Source organism: Myotis yumanensis, unplaced genomic scaffold, assembly GCF_028538775.1.
Source record: "Myotis yumanensis isolate MYYU_CA2020_CCGP unplaced genomic scaffold, mMyoYum1.0.hap1 SCAF_12, whole genome shotgun sequence".
NCBI classification, from domain to species: domain Eukaryota; kingdom Metazoa; phylum Chordata; class Mammalia; order Chiroptera; family Vespertilionidae; genus Myotis; species Myotis yumanensis.
Window position 1 is genome coordinate 37,435,597 of NW_027223763.1, and position 20,546 is coordinate 37,456,142.

The following is a 20,546-nucleotide window of genomic DNA, read 5'->3' on the forward strand; positions in this document are numbered from 1 at the left end:
TTAGTCTCTTCATAAATTTTATAATACCATTGCACTTTGTGTATTAATTACTGTCATGCACATATTATACAGAATGCTGGGTTTTTAAAAAGGCAGGGGGAAGCCCATTGTTTCTCAAAGCTTGTTAGTCCAAAGCATATGTCAGCACTTTATAGTTTTCCCAGGAGGGATCATTCGAATCAGCCCACAAGTAGTTGAGTGAATTTCTTGTACCTACCAATAAGTCATTCAAGATGGGGATACTAATTTTTTGTAAGCAGACAGTAAGCATTGCTTTTAAACGGTGCCAGGACTTTGTTCTAGTGTGCAAGATCAAATAAGAACAAGGGGCAGATACATCACTGAAAACTGCAGATGGTGCATACAACACAATTTTTGCCAAAAGTTTACCCCAAAATCCTATAATCTATGTGGCTTGAGTTTTTCATGTGTTTTCCCTGCCCTCCCTTCACATTGTCAGTCATTTAGAGGGGTAAAGAATAAAAGCAGGGACAGAGCAAATCCACACAGATTAATAGTAGTATCTTGTTAACAAAGAATGTTTGTAGAATTATTTTCTTAAAACTACTTAAAGTAACATGAAAGATATATCTTCAACTGAGGATTATTTCATAATAATTTTGTTGGTTTAAAATGCCAGATGCATGGTATTAAAACATCTGGAAAAGCATTCCTTACATATGTGCAACATCTGGGTAAATAGACCTACTTACTGCCCTGACACTAAAATTAAGCAAATGAATTAAAACATTGATTTCTCTTTCTTAAGTTTTATCCTTCATGCTTTGGAAAAGAAGGGGGGGGGCGGGAATAAACTTAGAAATTCAATATCTAAGAATTATGGGAAAAGGTAAATAGGGAGAAAATTAAGGCTCAAAGATATTACCAAAAAATGTATTGGGGGGAATCTTTATTTTTGCTTTTACTTCCACATATATGTGCTTCATCATATATTATAAATTTTCTGAATATAATTATAAGTAAATATACTCAAACTCTTAAAATATGTATATATATGTATGTATATGTATATATATGTAAATTTTAATGTTGCTAATGATTCAAATAGCTATGATAGTTACTTAATTCAATACTAGGTGTGTTATGTAATTTTTTATCGCCTGGTGCTCAGTCTCCACATCTAGGGTCAGCAGACTATGGTCCCCAGGCCAAATCCACCATACCTTCTGTTACCGTACAGCTCATAAGCGAGAGTAGTTTTTACATATGTAAGTGGCTGAAAAATATCAAAATAAGAATAACATTTCGTACCATGTAAAAATTATGTGAAATTCAAATATCAGTGCCCAAAGCAAAATTGTATTGGAAACCAGGCACACAAACATTCATTTATGTATTGTCTGTCCATAAATGCTTTCCTGCTACCTCAGCAACATTGAGTAATTACAACAGAGAAAGTGTGGCCTACAAAGCTTCTAAGATATTTACTATATGGTCCTTCACAGAAGAGCTTCCCAACTTCTTTTACGTAGTAAAGTACTTTGAACAATCTGGTACATATTTGCACTAAACAAATGCTAGTTATTATCATTATTATTATTAAATTTTATATAAAATAAATGATATAGAGCTAAAAATACATCAGAGACTGAAAAATTTCATGATCTACTGTTCCTGAAAATAAAACTAAAAAGGAAAAAAACCCTATTAATGACATAACAATTATTGTTTAAAAATGTAAAAATGCCTGAGGAGTATAATGCACCTGGCTCATTTAATATGTATTTTGTACTTGTCTTCTTATGAGAAAACGTTCAAGTCAATAGGTTATCCCTCCTTCATTAATTTTCTTGTCATAAGATCAGTTTATCTACTTACTGCAGTCCTTCAGCTCCAAACATTGTCTGCTTCCCTATCTTAGTTCTTCATTTTTACCTGCTGTCTGATCCTGTTCAGTGGAGATTCTAGCCATATTCCTGCTGTCTTTGGATAGTAGAGAAGAGTTACTAACAAGAACTTTGCTGTGTTATGTGATCATGGCCAGGTCAGGTCAAGTGGTACTCCATTGGACAGGGCCCTAAAATGCAACCCATACAAGCCCTTGAGTTGATCTCTTTGGACATAGACAAACCAAATTCTTATCCTAACACCAATATCACCCTTTTGTGTTTGCCAAAGAATTAAACAGCCACAGAGCAAGAACGTGGCAATCTCTCTGGAGCCACTAGTGGGACTACCCAAGATGATGACACAGAATAGTGGGTATGGATGGAGTACAGGAAGGATGGGAGGAAGGTCAGTGAATTGAAATGTCAGTGATGTGAATACTCAAGACATGAGTGTTATGAGCAAAGAAAAGGAATTTATGTATATATGGATAGACTTTGGCTCACTGTCATATAAGCATAAAATTAGTAGTATATGGAGTATAGGGTAATTTTCAGTAGAAAGATCATTGTGCTGTAAAATAGTCTTGAAAAGAGATTGTTACTTGGTTACTTGACTAAACAAAAATACTAGAAAATATTTAAGGAAGTAGCCCTGTCTCTATAACTTCTAGGACTGTGGACTTCCGCATCAGAGAGGGTTACACATCTGTCATTTTTCCTAACTCACGTTGAGGCTCTCCACTCTCCATAGTGTGAGGATGTGTGACCACCTTTCCTTGTCCCTTCCCCCAGCTTCTTTCTCTGTCCTCCTGGTTTCCTCCTCCACTCCTCCTGCACCACACACTGGTTTGCACTAGCTCACTTTACAAGGGCCTGCTCTGTGATCTCATCTCATTGCCTAGAAACCTTAGACCTGGAGGTAATAAGCAAATATATTCTATATTTTTGCTTCTCTAAACATCCTGTACAGGAAGAATACATTGATTCATAGGCAGGAATTATAATATTAAAACCTTCGGGAACTCTATTCAAGCAAAATCTGATCTCAAATAATCACTTGCAAAGATTTGCAAAAACTACGTAAATCATCTAGGAAAGATATCTGTCCAGCTGAGTTTGGTATCCTTATCATTTGTATCCCTTTGTCTGATTTGGATAGCAGAAGTGGGATGGCTACAGAGTGTCTTGAATTATTTCTCATTCCAACTGCTCCGTTTATATATTATATCTGTTTTTCTCTTGGTTTGCTCTGGGGTTGAGAGTATTGAACATTTTTAGAGATTTTTAAGATACTTGAGAAACATTCAAATATTGAATGAATGAAATTGGCAGAAACCTGAATGATTTTCCAGTTTCTCAGAAATTAGATGTATATATCTGGACTTGAAACCATGAATAGGTTAACTTTGTACAATTCCATTGAATAGAAAGATTTCTCTGGGTTTACAGTTTGGCCAGAGATTGGAGGTAAGTACGCGCCTAACCAAGAGATCCTTACATAGCCATTTTACCATTTCTGACTGTGGCTGCCAGGGAAAGCTGTTGCCAGTCTGTTGGGGTCATAGCTAAGAGCTTTGCATGCACTTTCATTCTGTCCTCCCAAACCCTGGGGATAAAGGGAATCTGAGCTTCAGTCACTTGGCACAAGGTCACGTGGAGTATTTAAGTCAGAGCTTTTGTTTCAAACCTGAAGTCTCCATCTCACAGCCCTGACCATTCCTTCTCCCCGCTCTGTCCAGCAACAGGATCTTGGCACCGAATGTGTTTTGAATTCTGGGAGTGTTAACATCAGACAGGACACACAATGTGATCCTGAGGGCGGTACAAAGTCAAATACACCAAGCTTTTTCCTAAGTAACTGAGAGAGGAAACCCTTATGCAGAAGGCCAGGCTTGCAAATTTTTTTCATAAGGCTCTGGAGTTATTTTTCTTTTGAGTCATTGCATTTATTCACCCAGTTGATATATGTAAATGAAACAAATACAGGAGAGAGTAAGTTCCTAAGTTACTAACATCCCTTTTAAGGATGTATGAGAATTTTTAAAGTATTCAAAGTTGGGTAAGCTACAAATAATCTTGAGTCAAATTATACATTATCGTAGGTTACTACATAAAAAAAGGCCAACTAGTTTTGGTCTTTTAAGATAATAGTGCCCTATAGTAAGGTAATGCATAAGGTATTCTTCAGTGAGTTATGTCTGAGAGGGAATAGCGAAGCAGAATTTTCACAGATCTCTTTACAGGGTTGTGGGTGTATATTCTCCTTTGCTTTGCTTTTGTTCTCCTTGCCTTCTTGTAATCTCTCCATCCATCAAGATGCAACTCAAAACTACATTTGCTTTTAAGTCAAATCTTTCCTTCCTGTGTGACCCCACTCTTCTATTGGCCATCACATGGACCTGGAATTACACATTGACACCCCTGTCTTCTTTAGTCCTCTGGGTCACAGACCCTATCTCCAATATATCATTCCCAGCCTCTAATAAGCCCTCAATGTGTGTCTACTGAATGATGGGCAAATGAGGAATAGCACAGTGTGTGCTGGGGGTGAGGAAAGAGCCAGCCCAACAAGGGTTTGGGGAAGGATTTCCTGGGGAAGTCAGGTTGATCTGGGCCTTGAAGGAGTGAGGATAGCATTATAGGCCGTAGGTCAGGAAAATTTTATCACACTTGTGTGACAGTGACAATATTGACTCTGTTTATGTGGAGGCAAGAGCATTGGTGAGGGGTTCAGATTGAAGCTGTGCACTGGGGTCACTGTGGTCAGCTGCGAATGCCAGAGTGAGGAACGTGGGGCTTTACCTAGCATTAGTCTACCATGTGTTAGCAGGGGTTGCATAAAACAGCAATGTTTTATGCAGATTAGATATCTTGAGAATCCATTAGAGGTATGAGACGCCCTCACTGATGGCTTGAACAGGGATTTTTCTAATGACAAGGAAAGACACTGAATGGTCCTTTGTGGTTACAAAGTGGGGAGTACATAGCCTGTCCTCCATGGGCCTGGATCAGGGTGAAAGCTTCCAGTTTAGTGCTCTACTCTTTGCTGGTTCCAGCCCAGGGGAAGAGGGTTACCTGATCAGCACTAGACTGCTATATCAAAATACCGTAGACTGGGTGAGTTATAAACAACATTTATTTTTCTCAGTTCTGGAGGCTGAGAAGTCCAAGATCAAGGTGCAGGCAATTTTGGTGTCTGGGGAAGGCCTGCTTCCTGGTCTTAGGTGGTTGTCTGTCTTCTTGCTCTGTCCTCACATGGCAGAAGGGGTGAGGGAGCTCTCTGAGGTCTATAAGGACACTTAATCCCAGTCACCTCCTGATGGCTCTGCCTCCTAATACCATCACAATGGGGGTTAGGACTTCCAACATGTGAATTTTGGAGAGACGCACACATTCAGTCCATAGCAAGTGTGGTCTGGGTAAGACTGACATTTCTGTGGCCATGTTTACCTCAGCCATCCCACTGTGCTCACTTGCTCACAGCCTGTCCTCAGTTCTGTGACCACTTTGCTCTTCTCATGCCTATCTCAGGAAGTGACATACTCTGGCAGACCCATCTAGTCTCTGTCCCTCTATTGCAGCTCCCTCACCTGCATCCAGGCCACCCTTCATTGGGAGGGGCATTTGCTTTCAGTCCATGACATGTGGTAGCTGCGGCGGGGGGGGGGGGGGGGGGGGACAAGAAATCAGGAGCCTGCTTGGGCCTCAGATATAGGCCAGGCCCACCCATTTAACAGGGAGCCCTGTGTTTAGGATACTAAACCTTTACCATCAGCCATACATGTGTCTCGTACATTGCTATTTTGTTTTCCTCCTTGAAACTCCAAAACTCCATGTGCTGGTAAATGACTGAACAGCAAGTGCCATAAAGTCTCCTAGGACCTGCTGTTCCCTCCTTGATTGCAGTTCCTACTGAGCAAAGTGGATTCTGCCTCCTGCTCTGCACGTTGCACTACCTTGTGCAGCATTGTGAACATCTCATTTAATCCGTGTAGGATGTAGACCAGGGGCTTTGATATGGAGCATGTCGGTTTGTAAATACTCTCAGCTGGGGGCAGGGGAGCATAAGGAATTTTCACTGCAGAGTGAAAAACAACTCATAGAGCATAATGTCAGAATCTTTACTCACCTAAATTGGGAAAAACAAGAAGGAATGAAGGAAGCCAGCAAGGTGAGGTTTTCATAGCAGGGACTCAGACACTTGGCTGGATGTGTCGACTGGCATCTCTTATCACAGCAGTGGGATAGAGCATTGCCTTCCACGTTGTCATCCTGGCTCATCAAGCTTTCCGCACCTTCCCCACTCCCCCACCCCTGCCCCAAGTATGATTTGTAAGTCAGCAGCATCAGCCTCAATTGAGAGCGATATGTATCCAGGTATATCAACTAGAAGTATTTGATATAATAAGAAACAGAAAATATAGTTCAGCCCTTGCTCAGTGGATAGAGCATCAGCCTGCGGACCGGAGGGTCCTGGGTTCGATTCCAGTCAAGGGCATGTACCTTGGTTGCAGGCTCCTCCCTGGTCTAGGCTTGTACAGGAGGCAACCAATGGATGTGTTTCTCTCACATTGATATTTTTCTCCGTCTTTCCCTCTCTCTTGCACTCTCTCTAAAAATCAATGGGAAAATATCCTTGGGTGAGCATTAAAAAAAGAAAAAGAAAATATAGCTCAAAGCAGCTTAAAAACTAAAAGGTACTTATTGGCTGATTTTACTAAAAAATCTAGAGATATTACTAAATTTAAGCATGGGATTTGTTGTTCATTTATTTTTTTGAACGACTTAGGCCTAGATTGACCAGGTTCTGAGCCAACCAGGGTGTTGGGGGATAGGATGTTCTTGCGTAAACCACTGAGCCTCCTGTTAGCAGTAGAGGTGGGCTCAATCTCAGGCAGGCCTTTTCATTGTCTGAAATGTAGTCATAACACATAGAACTAAATTGAGGTTGGAAAGTGTCATCTGTATGTCTAGGAAGAAGCATGCCCATGCGCCATGGCTTTTATATCCTCAGGGAAAGGAGGATTCCCCAACGCTGCTGCTTTTGTGGCCTGAGGGTAGGAATTATTTAGAGGTGAATGTGGCCATGGAAGGAACAATTTTTGGGTGATTTTATGTTACCAAGGTTGGGTAGATAATATGGCTTCAAGTAAGAACACTTTCATAAGTGCTGAAGATTAGAAATATCACATTTGTATATCCGGGTAATTACATAGTCTCCACATAATCTGTGTAGTCCTGTGTGAAAATTATAGTGAAACAGGAAGAAAGTGGGCTCCAATAAATGGGAAATATGTTCCAAAAATATTGTTTCCGTATGTTTTCTTATCAGGGGAGATATCTACCTATCTATATATTATTACTATGTATGTAGTAATAATTCTAGAAATATAGATGCACTTTGGACAGTGAATTAAACTTTATTTTCATTGTTTAAAAATAGAGTTAATTCTGGTGCTTAGGAAATTAAACACAGCTTAGGAAACACAAAAATGAAGCCTAGGATTTAGCTCTTAATTCAGATCTTAAGTATTTGGTCATGAACAAATAATTTTGGGTGAAAATTTATGACAGTGTGCCAGATTCAACATGATTTTCTTGGGTTTGATTACTTTCTCTTAAGGTTGAAGGAGTTATCTCAGCAAATTTATTATTATTCTCTTTTGCTTGTCAACCTGAGAGTTTACATAATGAGAATAGTCCAGATGTGTCCTGAACCATTTGCATGTAAATCCTGGTGAAAGTGACGACAGCTCAGCCCAAGGCTACAAAAATCAAATGCATACAGAAGATGGCTGGACTTCAGAAAGGAGCACGACTCACAGATTGAGTAATCAAGTAATTCACGCCTTGTTTTTCTGATGATGTCTTTCAGAACCGAATGGAGGAAAGCAAAGCCCTCTTTAGAACAATTATCACATATCCCTGGTTCCAGAACTCCTCAGTTATTCTGTTCTTAAACAAGAAAGATCTTCTAGAGGAGAAAATTATGTATTCCCACCTAGTTGACTACTTCCCGGAATATGATGGTAAGTCAGCACGCTTCAGCCAGCCCAGTAGCTGGGGAGATGTTTTCCCTACCAAGACCAATACAAGGCCAGCAAACACATCACAGTGCCCCCCTGCTGCTTTCCCCTCATGTGTGGCATGACTGAGGAGGGACAGGTTTTTGTTTGCTCCATCTTTCAATGACAGGAAACATTTCATTCCCTAACAATGCTGAAAATTATAGCAAAAGAAAACAAAGTCTTGCGTGTTTTGAAATAAGTGTATCAGAGGAGGGAACAATTCAGCAGTGTTAACTACCTGTGTAGCAACCACTATAATTCCCTCTGTATCTCTCACTCATTTGGTGAGTCTGCCTCTGCCTCTCGCTGGAGAGAGAACACAGTTTTGTGGTCAAGAGCCCATGCTCTGCAGTCAGCCGCCCAGGTTCAGGTCCATACTTCCTTTTTATAGAACCACGATCAAGTCACTTGGTTTCTCTGGGCCTTAGGACCAAACTCCTGGGATTATTTTGTAGACTATCTACACTAATAAAAGAGAAACATGGTAATTAGCGTACGACCGCTACCCTTTTCATTGGCTAATCAGTGAGTATATGCAAATTAACTGTCAGCCAAGATGGCGGCCGGCAGCCAGGCAGCTGGAAGCGAACATGAGGCTTGCTTGCTTCAGTGAAGGAGGACTCCAACGTTCCCCACCTGCGCTGGCGGCCTCTGAGCTGACAGTTTGAAACTTTGTAACAAATATAGAAGCTAAACAAAACCGCAGGGATCTCAGAGCTGGAGTTATACATTGTTTTGATTATAGAACGCAAACAAACCAGCAGCGGAAGCCTCAGAGCTAGAGCCAGAGCTAAAGCTGGCCCAGAATAAAAAAAGAAAAAAAGGAGCGGTTGGGAGCTTCAGTCAATCGCCAGCCTTAAGGCAGCCCTCAGCCCCTCACCCAGACTGGCCAGGCACCCCAGTGGGGACCCCCACCCTGAAGAGTGTGTGACCAGCTGCAAACAGCCATCATCCCCTCATCCAGGCTGGCCAGGCACCCCAGTGGGGACCCCCACCCTGATCCAGGACACTCTTCAGGGCAAACCAGCCTGCCCCCAGGCCTCTATCCTATATAGTAAAAGGGTAATATGCCTCCCAGCACCGGGATCAGCAGAGCAGCGAGGCCTCCTGGCACCGGATCAGCGTGACAGGGGGCAGCACCCAACCCCCTGGTTGCCCTGCGGCTCTGTGTGTGACAGGGGAAGGCGCCCCAACCCCCTGATCGGCCCTGCTCTGTGTGTGACAGGGTGTGGTGCCCGAACCCCCCCCCACAGGCCCTGCTGTGTGTGTGACAGGGTAGAACCATAATCTCCCCATTGGCCCTGCCCTGAGTGTGACAGTTGCGGCGCCCCAACCCCCTGATCGGTCCTGCTCTGTGTGTGACAAGATGCGGCGCCCCAACCCCCCCTCCCCCCACGGGCCCTGCTCTGTGTGTGATGGGGTAGAGCCGTAACCTCCCCATCGGCCCTGCCCTGAGTGTGACAGTAGCGGCGCCCCAACCCCCTGATCCGCCCTGCTCTGTGTGTGACAGGGGGCGGTGCCCTAACTCCCCTATCAGCCCTACTCTGTGAGTGACAGGGGGGAGCTCCTCAACCCCCTGATGGGCCCTGCTCTGTGAGTGACAGGGGGGAGCTCCTCAACCCCCTGATGGGCCCTGCTCTGTGCATGACAGGGGGGAGCTCCCCAACCCCCTGATCGGCCATGCTCTGTGCGTGACAGGAGGTGGGCTGCAACCTCCCCATCGACCCTGCCTTGAGTGTGACAGGGGGCGGTGCCCCAACCCCCCAATCGGCCCCACCCTGAGCGTGACTGAGGGTGGCATCGCAACCTCCCAATCCACCCTGCTCTGTGCATGACAGGGGACGGCGCCCCAACTCCCCAATCAGCCCTGCTCTGAGCCCGACCAGGGGCTGCACCTAGGGATTGGGCCTGCCCTCTGCCACCCAGGAGCAGGCCTAAGCCAGCAGGTCGTTATCTCCCGAGGGGTCCCAGACTGCGAGAGGGCACAGGCCGGGCTGAGGGACCCCTCCCCTTCCCCCCCGATGCACAAATTTTTGTGCACCAGGCCTCTAGTAATAGATAACATAGGTGTGACATTTTAGTATGATGGTTGACACATAGTGACTATTCAGGAAATATTTACTTTGGGCTGATGAAGTACCATCATCCTGAGGAATGGTGCCTTTCCTTTAAGCTCTTCCTCTGGCATTTAGAATTAGTAGCACTCATTTCAGTACTCATATGGCTTTGCATTATTTACTTCCTTCTCATAAACAGATCTTGCCTCCCCAACCAGACAGTAAAGTCCTGAACCACTGGACAGGATAGCCAACCCATTCTGAGAAATACTTGATCAGTTGATAACAAAATGCATCCATATCCAGCCACTCTATTTCTTTTTTAAGATTGTATTTATTTTTTTATTGATGAGAGAGAGACAGAGAGAAACATTGATTTGTTATTCCACCCACTTATGCCTTCATTGGTTGATTCTTGTATGTGCCTTGACCGGGAATCAAACCCACCACCTTGGCAAATTGGGATGACGCTCTAACCAACTGAGCTACCCAGCCAGGGCCTACACCCAGCCATTCTAAAACAACTGAAAGAGCCACAGCCACGGCCCCATAAGGTTTTATTGAAACAGTTACACCCATGCATTTGGGCACTGTCTGTGACTATTCTCATGCTTCAACAGCAGAATTGAGTAGTCATGACAGAGATCAAATGCCTAAAATATTTACTCTGGCCCTTTACTGAGAAGGCTTGCCAAACCTGGTCTAGACAGAATGGTAGTTGAGAACAGGCTTGGCCTATCAGAGCTCCAGCCTGCTGCTTACTGGCGACAATGCCGTGGACAAGTTTATCAACTACTCATTTCCTTCCTAAGTGAGAAAGAATGGAAGGGAATCTCAAAGATAAGTCACTGAGCACATGTGGTACCTGCCACAGAAGAGCACAAACCCCACGCACCTGTTACAGAGCAGGCATCATGGCAACAGAACAGACTAGTTTTAAAATTATTTCATCACGTGGTGCCTGGGTAAGATATCAGTTCAACGTTTCTGTACTTCTAAAAGGTAATTACTTTAAAAAGCTATGATTCAGTTTGGCATCACAGCTTTCTGTGAATATACAGACACATCAGGGATGGTGTTTCACTCATCCTTTCATCCCACACGAGGAAGAAAGACGGTGCATGTTTAAAGAACTGAAGGTCCCCTCTGCAAGGACATTTTCCTTTGTGCAGTGTTGTTCCTTAAAAAAAATAAAAAACATATAACTTTCCTACCCTACACAGTGTTTTCACTTTTCCCAATTTGAATCTGCCACTAGCCTGCCACCAAGTCATAAATGCCTGAAGCTGTATTCCTCAGTCTCCCTGAGAAACTGTGGAAGGAACTAACTTCACATGTAGTTCACTTGGTCTCCCATACAACAGGCATGCTCTTAAAACACAGCATCTGCCCACGTGTGACGGGCACAAAGCCTCTAGTGTACATCCCAGACCATGTGCTTGCCTCACCCCTCTGGAAAGAGAGATTCATAAATTTTCTCAATTTGGTGAGACGTGGCAGGCGGGAAACGACCCCTTCCCCCATACACAGCACCCACCCCTGGGCCAGCATGCTTTCATGATGTGATTGCATTCAGGATGACGGGGGAGGTACAGCACAGCCTGCCCACCGAGGCTCGGGCTGCTCCGTGCAGCACACAGAGTCACATCAGTTGTATTGTTCTGTGATAAAAGCCTATTTCTCTATCCTTTTCACCCTCTCTCCCTCTCTCCCTCCCTCCAACATCTCCCTGATCTCTTTACATATCTTCTTTGTCATATTTTCCTCAGATTCCCCATCACTGTGAGTATTTTCCTTCCAACAGGTGCCCATTGTGAATGTCTTAAAATCTGAAGATGGTATTTACTGTCTGTCTCCTCCAGTACACACATAGCACACACAGGACACTTGGTCATGGCAAGGAGACACTTTGTTATTCACAAGCAAATGCAGCTGTCATTTCACGAGACCCAAAGCCCTCGTAAGATGAGAGAAGACTGAACAAACGCAAGGCCCACTCTGCAATGATGTTTTTGTAATAAACATGTTTATGGTGTTATAAATTTCACACTTCCACATTTCTGCACTTACAAGGTCTTAATCATAATGAATGCCATTTCTGTATTTCTTTTTAGGAAGGGAAATTATCATTTCCACATGGGCTTGCATTGCAAAATTGTTCAGGGATTGTGGAATTGTGTTCCTGCTATGATTTCTTTGTAGTTTATATTTTTTCAAATAACATATTTATTCTTAAAAACATAACACACTCCAAGTGCTCTTTAATGAGCTTGAGTCTAGTTCTGATATTCTTCAGAACAGGGGTGGGGATGTCCAGCCCAAGCGCTATATAGCCCTCGAAACCATTTGGTCTGGCCCTGCAAGGCATTAGGGGTGAGTTAATTAAATGTTTGACCAAAGAAATTCAAGACACTAATTCGAAAAGATATATTCGCCCCTATGCTCCTGCAGCATGATTTACAATAGCTAACATAGGGATGCAACTTAAGTGTTCCTCAATAGACAAACAGATAAAGATGTGGTACATATATAAAGTGGAATATTACTCAGCCATAAAAAAGAATGAAATCTTGCCATTTGCAACAACATGGATGGACCTAGAGGGTATTATGCTGAGTGAAATAAGTCTGACAGAGAAAGGCAATACCCTATGATCTTGCTTATATATGGAATCTAAAAAACAAAACAAACTCATAGATACAGAAAATAAGCTGATGATTGCCAGATGGGAGGGGGTTTGGAGGATGAGTGAAAAGGGTGAAGAGATTAAGAAGTACAAGTTTCCAGTTATAAAAGAGTAACAGTGATGTTAAAGTACAGCATTGGGACTATAGTCAGTAATCTACACTAATAAAAGAGAAACATGGTAATTAGCGTACGACCGCTACCCTTCCCATTGGCTAATCAGCATATCCTTATGCAAATTAACTGTCAGCCAAGATGGCGGCCAGCAGCCAGGCAGCTGGAAGCGAACATGAGGCTTGCTTGCTCCAGGGACTGCAGACTCCAACGTTCCCCGCCTGACTTGCTGGCCTCTGAGTTGTAACTCTAAGCAACTATGTACTATGTTGCAAATAAGAAGCTGAAACCAGCTTTCAGCCAGCCGGGATCTCAGAGCTGAAGTTATACATTGTTTCGATTATAGAACGGCAAACAAACCAGATACGAAGCCTCAGAGCTAGAGCCAGAGCTAAAGCTGGCCCAGAATAAAATAAAAAAAGAGAAAAAAAAGGAGCGGTTGGGAGCTTCAGTCAGCCTGAAAGCAGCCCTCAGCCCCTCACCCAGACTGGCGAGGCACCCCAGTGGGGACCAGCTGCAAACAGCCATCATCCCCTCATCCAGGCTGGCCAGGCACCCCAGTGGGGACCCCCACCCTGATCCAGGACACCCTTCAGGGCAAACCAGCCGGCCCCCAGGCCTCTATCCTGTATAGTAAAAGGGTAATATGCCTCCCAGCACCGGGATCAGCGTGACAGGGGGCAGCGCCTAAACCCCCTGATCGCCCTGCAGCTCTGTTCGTGACAGGGGAAGGCGCCCCAACCCCCTGATGGGCCCTGCTCTGTGTGTGACAGGGTGCGGTGCCCCAACCCCTCTCCCCCCCACGGGCCCTGCTCTGTGTGTGACGGGGTAGAGCCATAACCTCCCCATCGGCCCTGCCCTGAGTGTGACAGTGGCGGCGCCCCAGCCCCCTGATCGGCCCTGCTCTGTGTGTGACAGGGGGTGGTGCCCTAACTCCCCTATCGGCCCTACTCTGTGTGTGACAGGGGGGAGCTCCCCAACCCCCTGATGGGCCCTGCTCTGTGCGTGACAGGGGGTGGCGCCGCAACCTCCCCATCGACCCTGCCTTGAGTGTGACAGGGGGCGGTGCCCCAACCCCCCAATTGGCCCCACCCTGAGCGTGACTGAGGGTGGCATTGCAACCTCCTGATCCGCCCTGCTCTGTGCATGACAGGGGGCGGCGCCCCAACTCCCCAATCAGCCCTGCTCTGAGCCCTACCAGGGGCTGCACCTAGGGATTGGGCCTGCCCTCTGCCACCCGGGAGCAGGCCTAAGCCAGCAGGTCGTTATCTCCTGAGGGGTCCCAGACTGCGAGAGGGCACAGGCCAGGCTGAGGGACACCCCGCCCCCCCCCCCCCAGTGCACAAATTTTTGTGCACCGGGCCTCTAGTATTGTAATAATTATGAATGGTTTCAGATGCACACTGAACTTACCAGGGTGTTCACTTCATAAGTGATATAAATGTCTATTCACTATGTTGTGCGCCTGATGTGTTGTGCTAACAAAATATGTCAACTGGGATAGGAAAAAAATGCAGGCACCTTATTTTTAAAAAGGAGCAATACAGACGTCATCGTCATGCGTATGACCCAATAAACATTTATTGAGCAAGCGCATTCATGCCTCAACTAACAAGCTGTCTCTTGATCCTCCCTTGGCCAACAGGACCCCAGAGAGATGCCCAGGCAGCTCGAGAATTCATCCTGAAGATGTTCGTGGACCTGAACCCAGACAGTGACAAAATTATCTACTCCCACTTCACGTGCGCCACAGACACCGAGAACATCCGCTTTGTCTTTGCTGCCGTCAAGGACACCATCCTCCAGTTGAACCTGAAGGAGTACAATCTGGTCTAATTGTGCCTCCTCGACACCGCCCTTCCCTTCCTTGGTGGGCTATCGAAGCTGTACAAGAGGGACTGTATTTCTGTGGAAAGCAATTTGCATAATACTAATTTATTGCCGTCCAGGACTCTGTGTGAGCGTGTCCACAGAGTTTGTAGTAAATATTATGATTTTATTTAACTATTCAGAGGAAAAACAGAATGCTGAAGTACAGTCCCAGCACATTTCCTCTCTATCTTTTTTTTAGGCAAAACCTCGTGACTCAATGTATTTTAAATTCTCAGTCATGCACTCACAAAGATAAGAGTTGATTCGTTGTTTTCCTCTCTGTCCCTGTCCCTCTCTCTCTCCCCCTCCCTCTCTCTCCCTCTTTCCCCCTTTCCCACTGAGCAAAATGAAGCTGATTTCCTATTTCCTAACCCATAACCTCCTTCCTGATTTCTTCCGGGTTACAATGGCCTTTATCCTAGTTCCATCCTTGGTCAGGTTTTTCTCCCGAATGAAACGGTTCAGGATGACATCATTCGATTTAAGCCATCAACATCAGCTTAGTTGAACATTTTTTAGTTTTTGCTGAAGGATTATAAGTATTAATACTATGGTTTTAACTGTATTGCTCTGGATACACATATAGAGGTTTTTATGTAATTATATTGTCTTGCCTCACTTTGGCCTGGATGCCTGTCTAACAGTTAAGTGTCATTCCTTTTGGATTTCTGCCTTCAGCCATAGCGTGGCTGCTCAGAGGGATGTGCAGATGTCAGTGAGGCGAGGGCAGAGACGCGCGGAAGGAGTCCTATCTTTTGAAATGCCACATGCCATCGTCCTTCCTCCCTTCCTTGTTTTTTCTTTTTTCACCCTCTCTTCTTTAAATCACAGATGCCAAAAAAAAAAAAAAAAATGCCAACAGACACTACATTACCCTAGTGGCTGCTACCCAGGGCCTTTTCATAGGTTGCTTTTCATTTTTTTTCCCCTTGGTTAGGATTTTTCCTCCCTTTTTTTTTCTGAGTGTTTGGGCCACAATTTTTAGATTTTTATTATAGGTCTGTGTTGCCAAAGCTGGCTTTTTGTAAAACAGAATAAGAACTTAAACGATAAAAGCCGGTATCTTAAAATGTAAGAGAATAAGACTGTGAAGCCTAAAATGATTGGCTGAGAGTGAACCTGAAACACCAATTGCCAAACAATTGGTAACTGTACATCTGATTCTCACGGTCCATGCTTTTTTAGTCCTTACTGTTGAGTCTCCACGTTCCATGTCGAGTGTCCAAATCAGCAATGTGGAAAAGTGTCCTCTGTGATGCAATGTGACATTTGCTTGTGTCTCTTCATTTGAAGCCAGTTGTACTCTTTATGTTCTTTAAGGTCGAGTAGGTCTGCCAAGAACACTGATTGATGGTATTATTCTGACACCTTTAATTTGCAAAATCTGAAGCTACTGCTCGTTTACCACCTTTGGATCTTTTTAAACTGGTGACTGGTTAAGTAGAACTTAAGGAAGATTTGTGGACTAAACTCAAAAGTAACCTCTCACTGTTCTGTAGAACACGTATTTATGTAACTGAACCTGCTTGGAGAGAGATCTGGAGTTCTCTGTGTGCAATTTCCAACAAGTGCAAAAAAATACAGCACGTGCATTGATGAGCTCTCCTGTCAAGCAGCGTGAGTTGAAATAGGTTTTAAGAAAATAAATCCAGATTGTTTTAAACCTGCTGGAAAGTTAGAATGAGGCCATGACGTGGTCTCATTTTAACTATAATGCTATTTGGCACAAGTCTAAACTTCCATGTAAATCACTCTCTTGAAACAGCGAAGGGGAGGGAGAAAACTGTTGGCTTGTTAGATGAGGACCAGGGTTATTACTAAGTGGTAATGCAGTGTTCTCATTCTGCACTCTCCCAGCCTCAAACAACACAGGTTACTTTTTTTTTTCCTTGCTCAGAAAGCACCTGTAATTTAATCAAGAAACAGACTGCCTGTAAGTATAGTGCAATTATGAATGCTCTAATCGTTGTACATACATCTCTGCCTTGATATTGCAGCATCCATACTGGCTTTGTGATCATTAATTGTTTTGGCAGATTGAATGTGCTGTATTGATATGTATCTATGTAATTGTATGTCTTATAGCTAATTCACATTTTGAATAATGTTATTTTATTTACTTTTTTAAGAGAGGAGAATGTAAATTTGTCAGTTTATTTCTGACTAGGGATATTTTTTTTTTCCATTTAGAAAACAAGAAAAAAAAACCTTACTCTCGTACAGAGCGGTACTAGCATCGTGCTGTATAAAATCATTTGCACATTCCTGAGTAGAGGTATACTGATTATAAGACCCAAAGGTAATTTCATAGCAAAATACATAAAATCAGTTGGAGCTTTTATACAAACATGGAAAACAACTTTGTAGAACTTTTGCCATTTACCTAGGATTGGAATATGAGCTTTTATACAATTCATATTCTTATTTGGCAAATGCACAGTTTAGTATTACCTCTCTGGTGGCCTTTACTAGAAAGGCAGTTTTAGAAGCTATTGTGATCCACTAAGGAAATGTTTTAACAGCTAGAGACCACTGCTTGCCTGAAAGGGCGATCTTAAATTTGGTGCAGCAAAAAAATAAAAATAAAAAAGAAAATAAAAAAAGAAAAAAACAAATGTAAACAACATTTGAAGGCCTACAGTGTGTATAGAGAAAACCTCATCACAAGATCATAAGTGTTACAGTTGTAGGGAATCAAGATATTCTATTTAATAGAGCTATAGTAGATTGTAGTCGATTAAACCTGATCTCAAAGCTCAGAGGAAGCTGAGCAACACAGGGAAAGACTGTTCTATGTGTTTTTATGAAATTGGGATGGAATTGCTATGCAGAATTGAGGTTTGTGGCCTCACTGTTCCTCCTAGGGTGCATGACAAGATCCCTTCTCTCGAGAAAGGAAAAAATTGATCACCCTACCTGCAGTGATGCCTGGAAACCTACTTGTAGCCACACTAGTCAGTCGAAGCTAAAGGATTTTCTTTTTCCTTTCTTTGTTTGGGGTTTTATTGAAGGGGCTAGGGGTGGGAAGGGATTCTTTTCAGTTTTGTATAAAAACAAAGTTTACTCATGCTTTATATTATATTCTGATTGCAAGCGTTATCGGCGTGTGCCACTGGACTCCTGTTGAGGCTGTAGGTGACGGAGGCTGTGGCAGGTTTTATGACTTGGGCATGTCTTATTCAGAAACAAAAACCCCAAAAAACCTTTCTTCAGCATACCAAGGCAAGCAGCCATTTCATGACTCACTAACACATTGCAGTGTACCAGTTTACAGATGATTTTTCCCTTTTTTGCGTGGCACGGCAGTTCCAACCCACAGAGAATTCCTTATTTGTAAATTGGAGGTTGTACTATGCCTTACAGAGCTTAAATTCAGAAGTTTGTGCCTCATATCTGAAACAAAGGGAAATAACCCGCCCATTCAAAAGTAAATACATCCCCTCAAAGTGTGTGTGTGTTTTTTTTTTAACATTCCCATATAAAGAGCTCTGTTGAATGTCATGAATAGACTGGGGGAGGGGGGGGCCTTTTAGGAACCTGCATATGTTGTTTACTAACAAATGACATCTACAAAAGGTATTTGAAGAACACCTGAAACTTGTATTTTTTTGTAGATTAACTAGCAGGTCTAATATTTTAAAAGGTAATTCAGCTAAAGGACAATTTACTTTTTGTACTTCAGACTATCTTGATTGTCAAGGTGTACGAACTGTAATCTTAAAATTTATACTGCCACATGACTGTAAATTTTAGTTGTCTTAAGTTAGGAATCGGTAAAATGCTATTTATGCTGGATTTGGGTCAAAATGACTTATTTGCAAAAAAATAAAAAAATAATGGGAAGAAAGGGCTGCATAATGAAATACCGCAAGACTCAGATACTGGTTGGAAATAACCTTCAAATTACCTTCAATTTTTCTGTTTTCAGTTTCTCAAAAAAAGGACGAATGAAATGAAATATAGCAGAATGTTAACCCATATAAAAATAAAGTGTACCCAAATATTGTAATGTATATTGCTGCTCTTCTTAAAATTAACTAAGGGTTTAAAACCACTTAATTGGTAAGATGGACAGCATCTCAATTGATACAAATAAGGTGTGCTTGGTATACGGTAACATTTTCTTCCAAAGATATATCTTTGGTTAGAAACACACACACAAAATTAAAACAAGTAATACTGTATGTTTTATCTTTCTCTACATATTTCCAGCATATGTAGCGTTAATAGATCTGTCCTGGTAACTATGTCTTTGGGATTTCATTTTGGTTCCATCAAATTAGGAAAAGAAATGGCCTAGTTGTGTATGATTAGCTAGAGATTTTTGGAGCCAGACACTCTGCTGTTTCTTTAGCAGCTACTTAGTGCAGACTCTCAACTTGTCATTTGTTTTTCTCACAGAGTGAAAAACCATTTCTTGTCTTCTTCCCAACTACCAATGTCCTTTCAGTAACACTCTTGCCTCTAGAATCATCTGTTCAAAGTATGCATACACACTCAGCACATAGTAGGTGCTCAGATATTAATTTCCTTCTTACCTCCCTTATCTGTCATGTACTTCCATTTCCCCACATAATTCCAACCCAATAATAAATGACATTTACATGTGATTAAAACACCTCTTGGGTAAAATTGGATCTTACATGGATAAAGGCATTCTGATTTTCATATAAGCTGTGGTAGACAGAAAAAAAATAACAGGAAGATAAGCAATAGAATATTTCTAAGTTTAGGAAGAAAGCTGGAAAATGACTATGTAATTTTGTTCAGGTTACTTTACCAGAAGCATGTTAGTGGATTTCTTTTCCTCAAAAAACTCTCTAAATGCCACTTCTTGCTGGATTCCTCACCTGTCATCACATTGGAAACCCTTACTAGACCGACCTATGTGTTTAGGGAGTTTTGTCAGAAAACATTTTTAATTGCAGTATTTAAGAAGATCATATTTACTGGTTCTTAAAATGTCATTCAAATGCATGTATTGTCTAATGTTTGGGGATGGGAACTAGTTTTGCAAAAAAACACCTAATGTTGTATAATAATGCCCCAATGATCTTGCTGGTTAAAAATACAGTATTTTTGGCCATAATTTTGTACGACAGTATGCTTCATTCTTGAGTTTTGCTTCTCTTGAAGTTGCCCAAACTTCTCCTGGAATGATCTTTATTATGAGCAGTATTGGAATAAATCTTTTCTTAAAATACTTCATACTGCACATGCATTTTCCAAAGTAGACAAATTCAATAGTGTCTAAACCAACCAAAAATTTATTTTCCCCTCTGTGTATAATCAGAAACTTCAGCCTCCTGTAGTAGGAATATTCGTATTGATAGTATTGATCAAATTAGCTTTTTTAAAAATTGCCCTGATTTAGGTTGCACACAACTGTAAAAATAAATTTATATAGCTGCTCAATAAAGACTTACAAAGCCGCTATCTTCAACCTGAAGCAGCTTCTAATAAGGAGAAAACACTGGCCTAAAGCAGCAAAGCTTGGCTCAGAGTTTTCTGAGTCAGTGGTGTGGTGAATGGGCGTACTCCACGTGGGCAAAGGGACCTGGTGTAGGTGTCGTTTATGTCTGTGACTTAGAAACAGGTAGGCTTTCGAGATCAGCTAAAAAGTAGCTTTTCTTTTGCTGGCAGTTGTGTGGAGTTGGTGTTGATGGTGGCAAGTGTTTTGTGGTGTGTGTTTTTTCTACAGAATCAGTGCCTGTTGAGAGACTTAAAACCCTACCAAAAGCAACACCTGTCCCTCTTATCTATCATCAGGTCTCTCTGATGGACAGTCCAGCCCTTGCTTAGGGAATTGTGTGTTATTCAGAACACTGTTCCGTCCAAATACTTTAGAGAAAAAAGTGTCATTTTTACTGAAAAGCCTTTGGTTTAAGGCTCTCCTATCC

The 20,546-nt window shown here is 42.6% G+C and overlaps 1 protein-coding gene across 1 annotated transcript in view; it reads left to right on the forward strand.

The window, feature by feature from the left end:
* LOC139021168 (guanine nucleotide-binding protein G(q) subunit alpha) overlaps positions 1-19,735 on the forward strand; it is a 262,086-nt gene extending 242,351 nt beyond the window's left edge. Inside the window, exons 6-7 of the mRNA XM_070431461.1 lie at positions 7,726-7,879; positions 14,420-19,735. Of these exons, the coding sequence (XP_070287562.1) occupies positions 7,726-7,879; positions 14,420-14,610 (345 nt within the window). The 3' untranslated portion in view covers positions 14,611-19,735. The remainder of the gene's footprint in view (positions 1-7,725; positions 7,880-14,419) is intronic.
* The last annotated feature ends 811 nt before the right edge of the window (positions 19,736-20,546 follow it).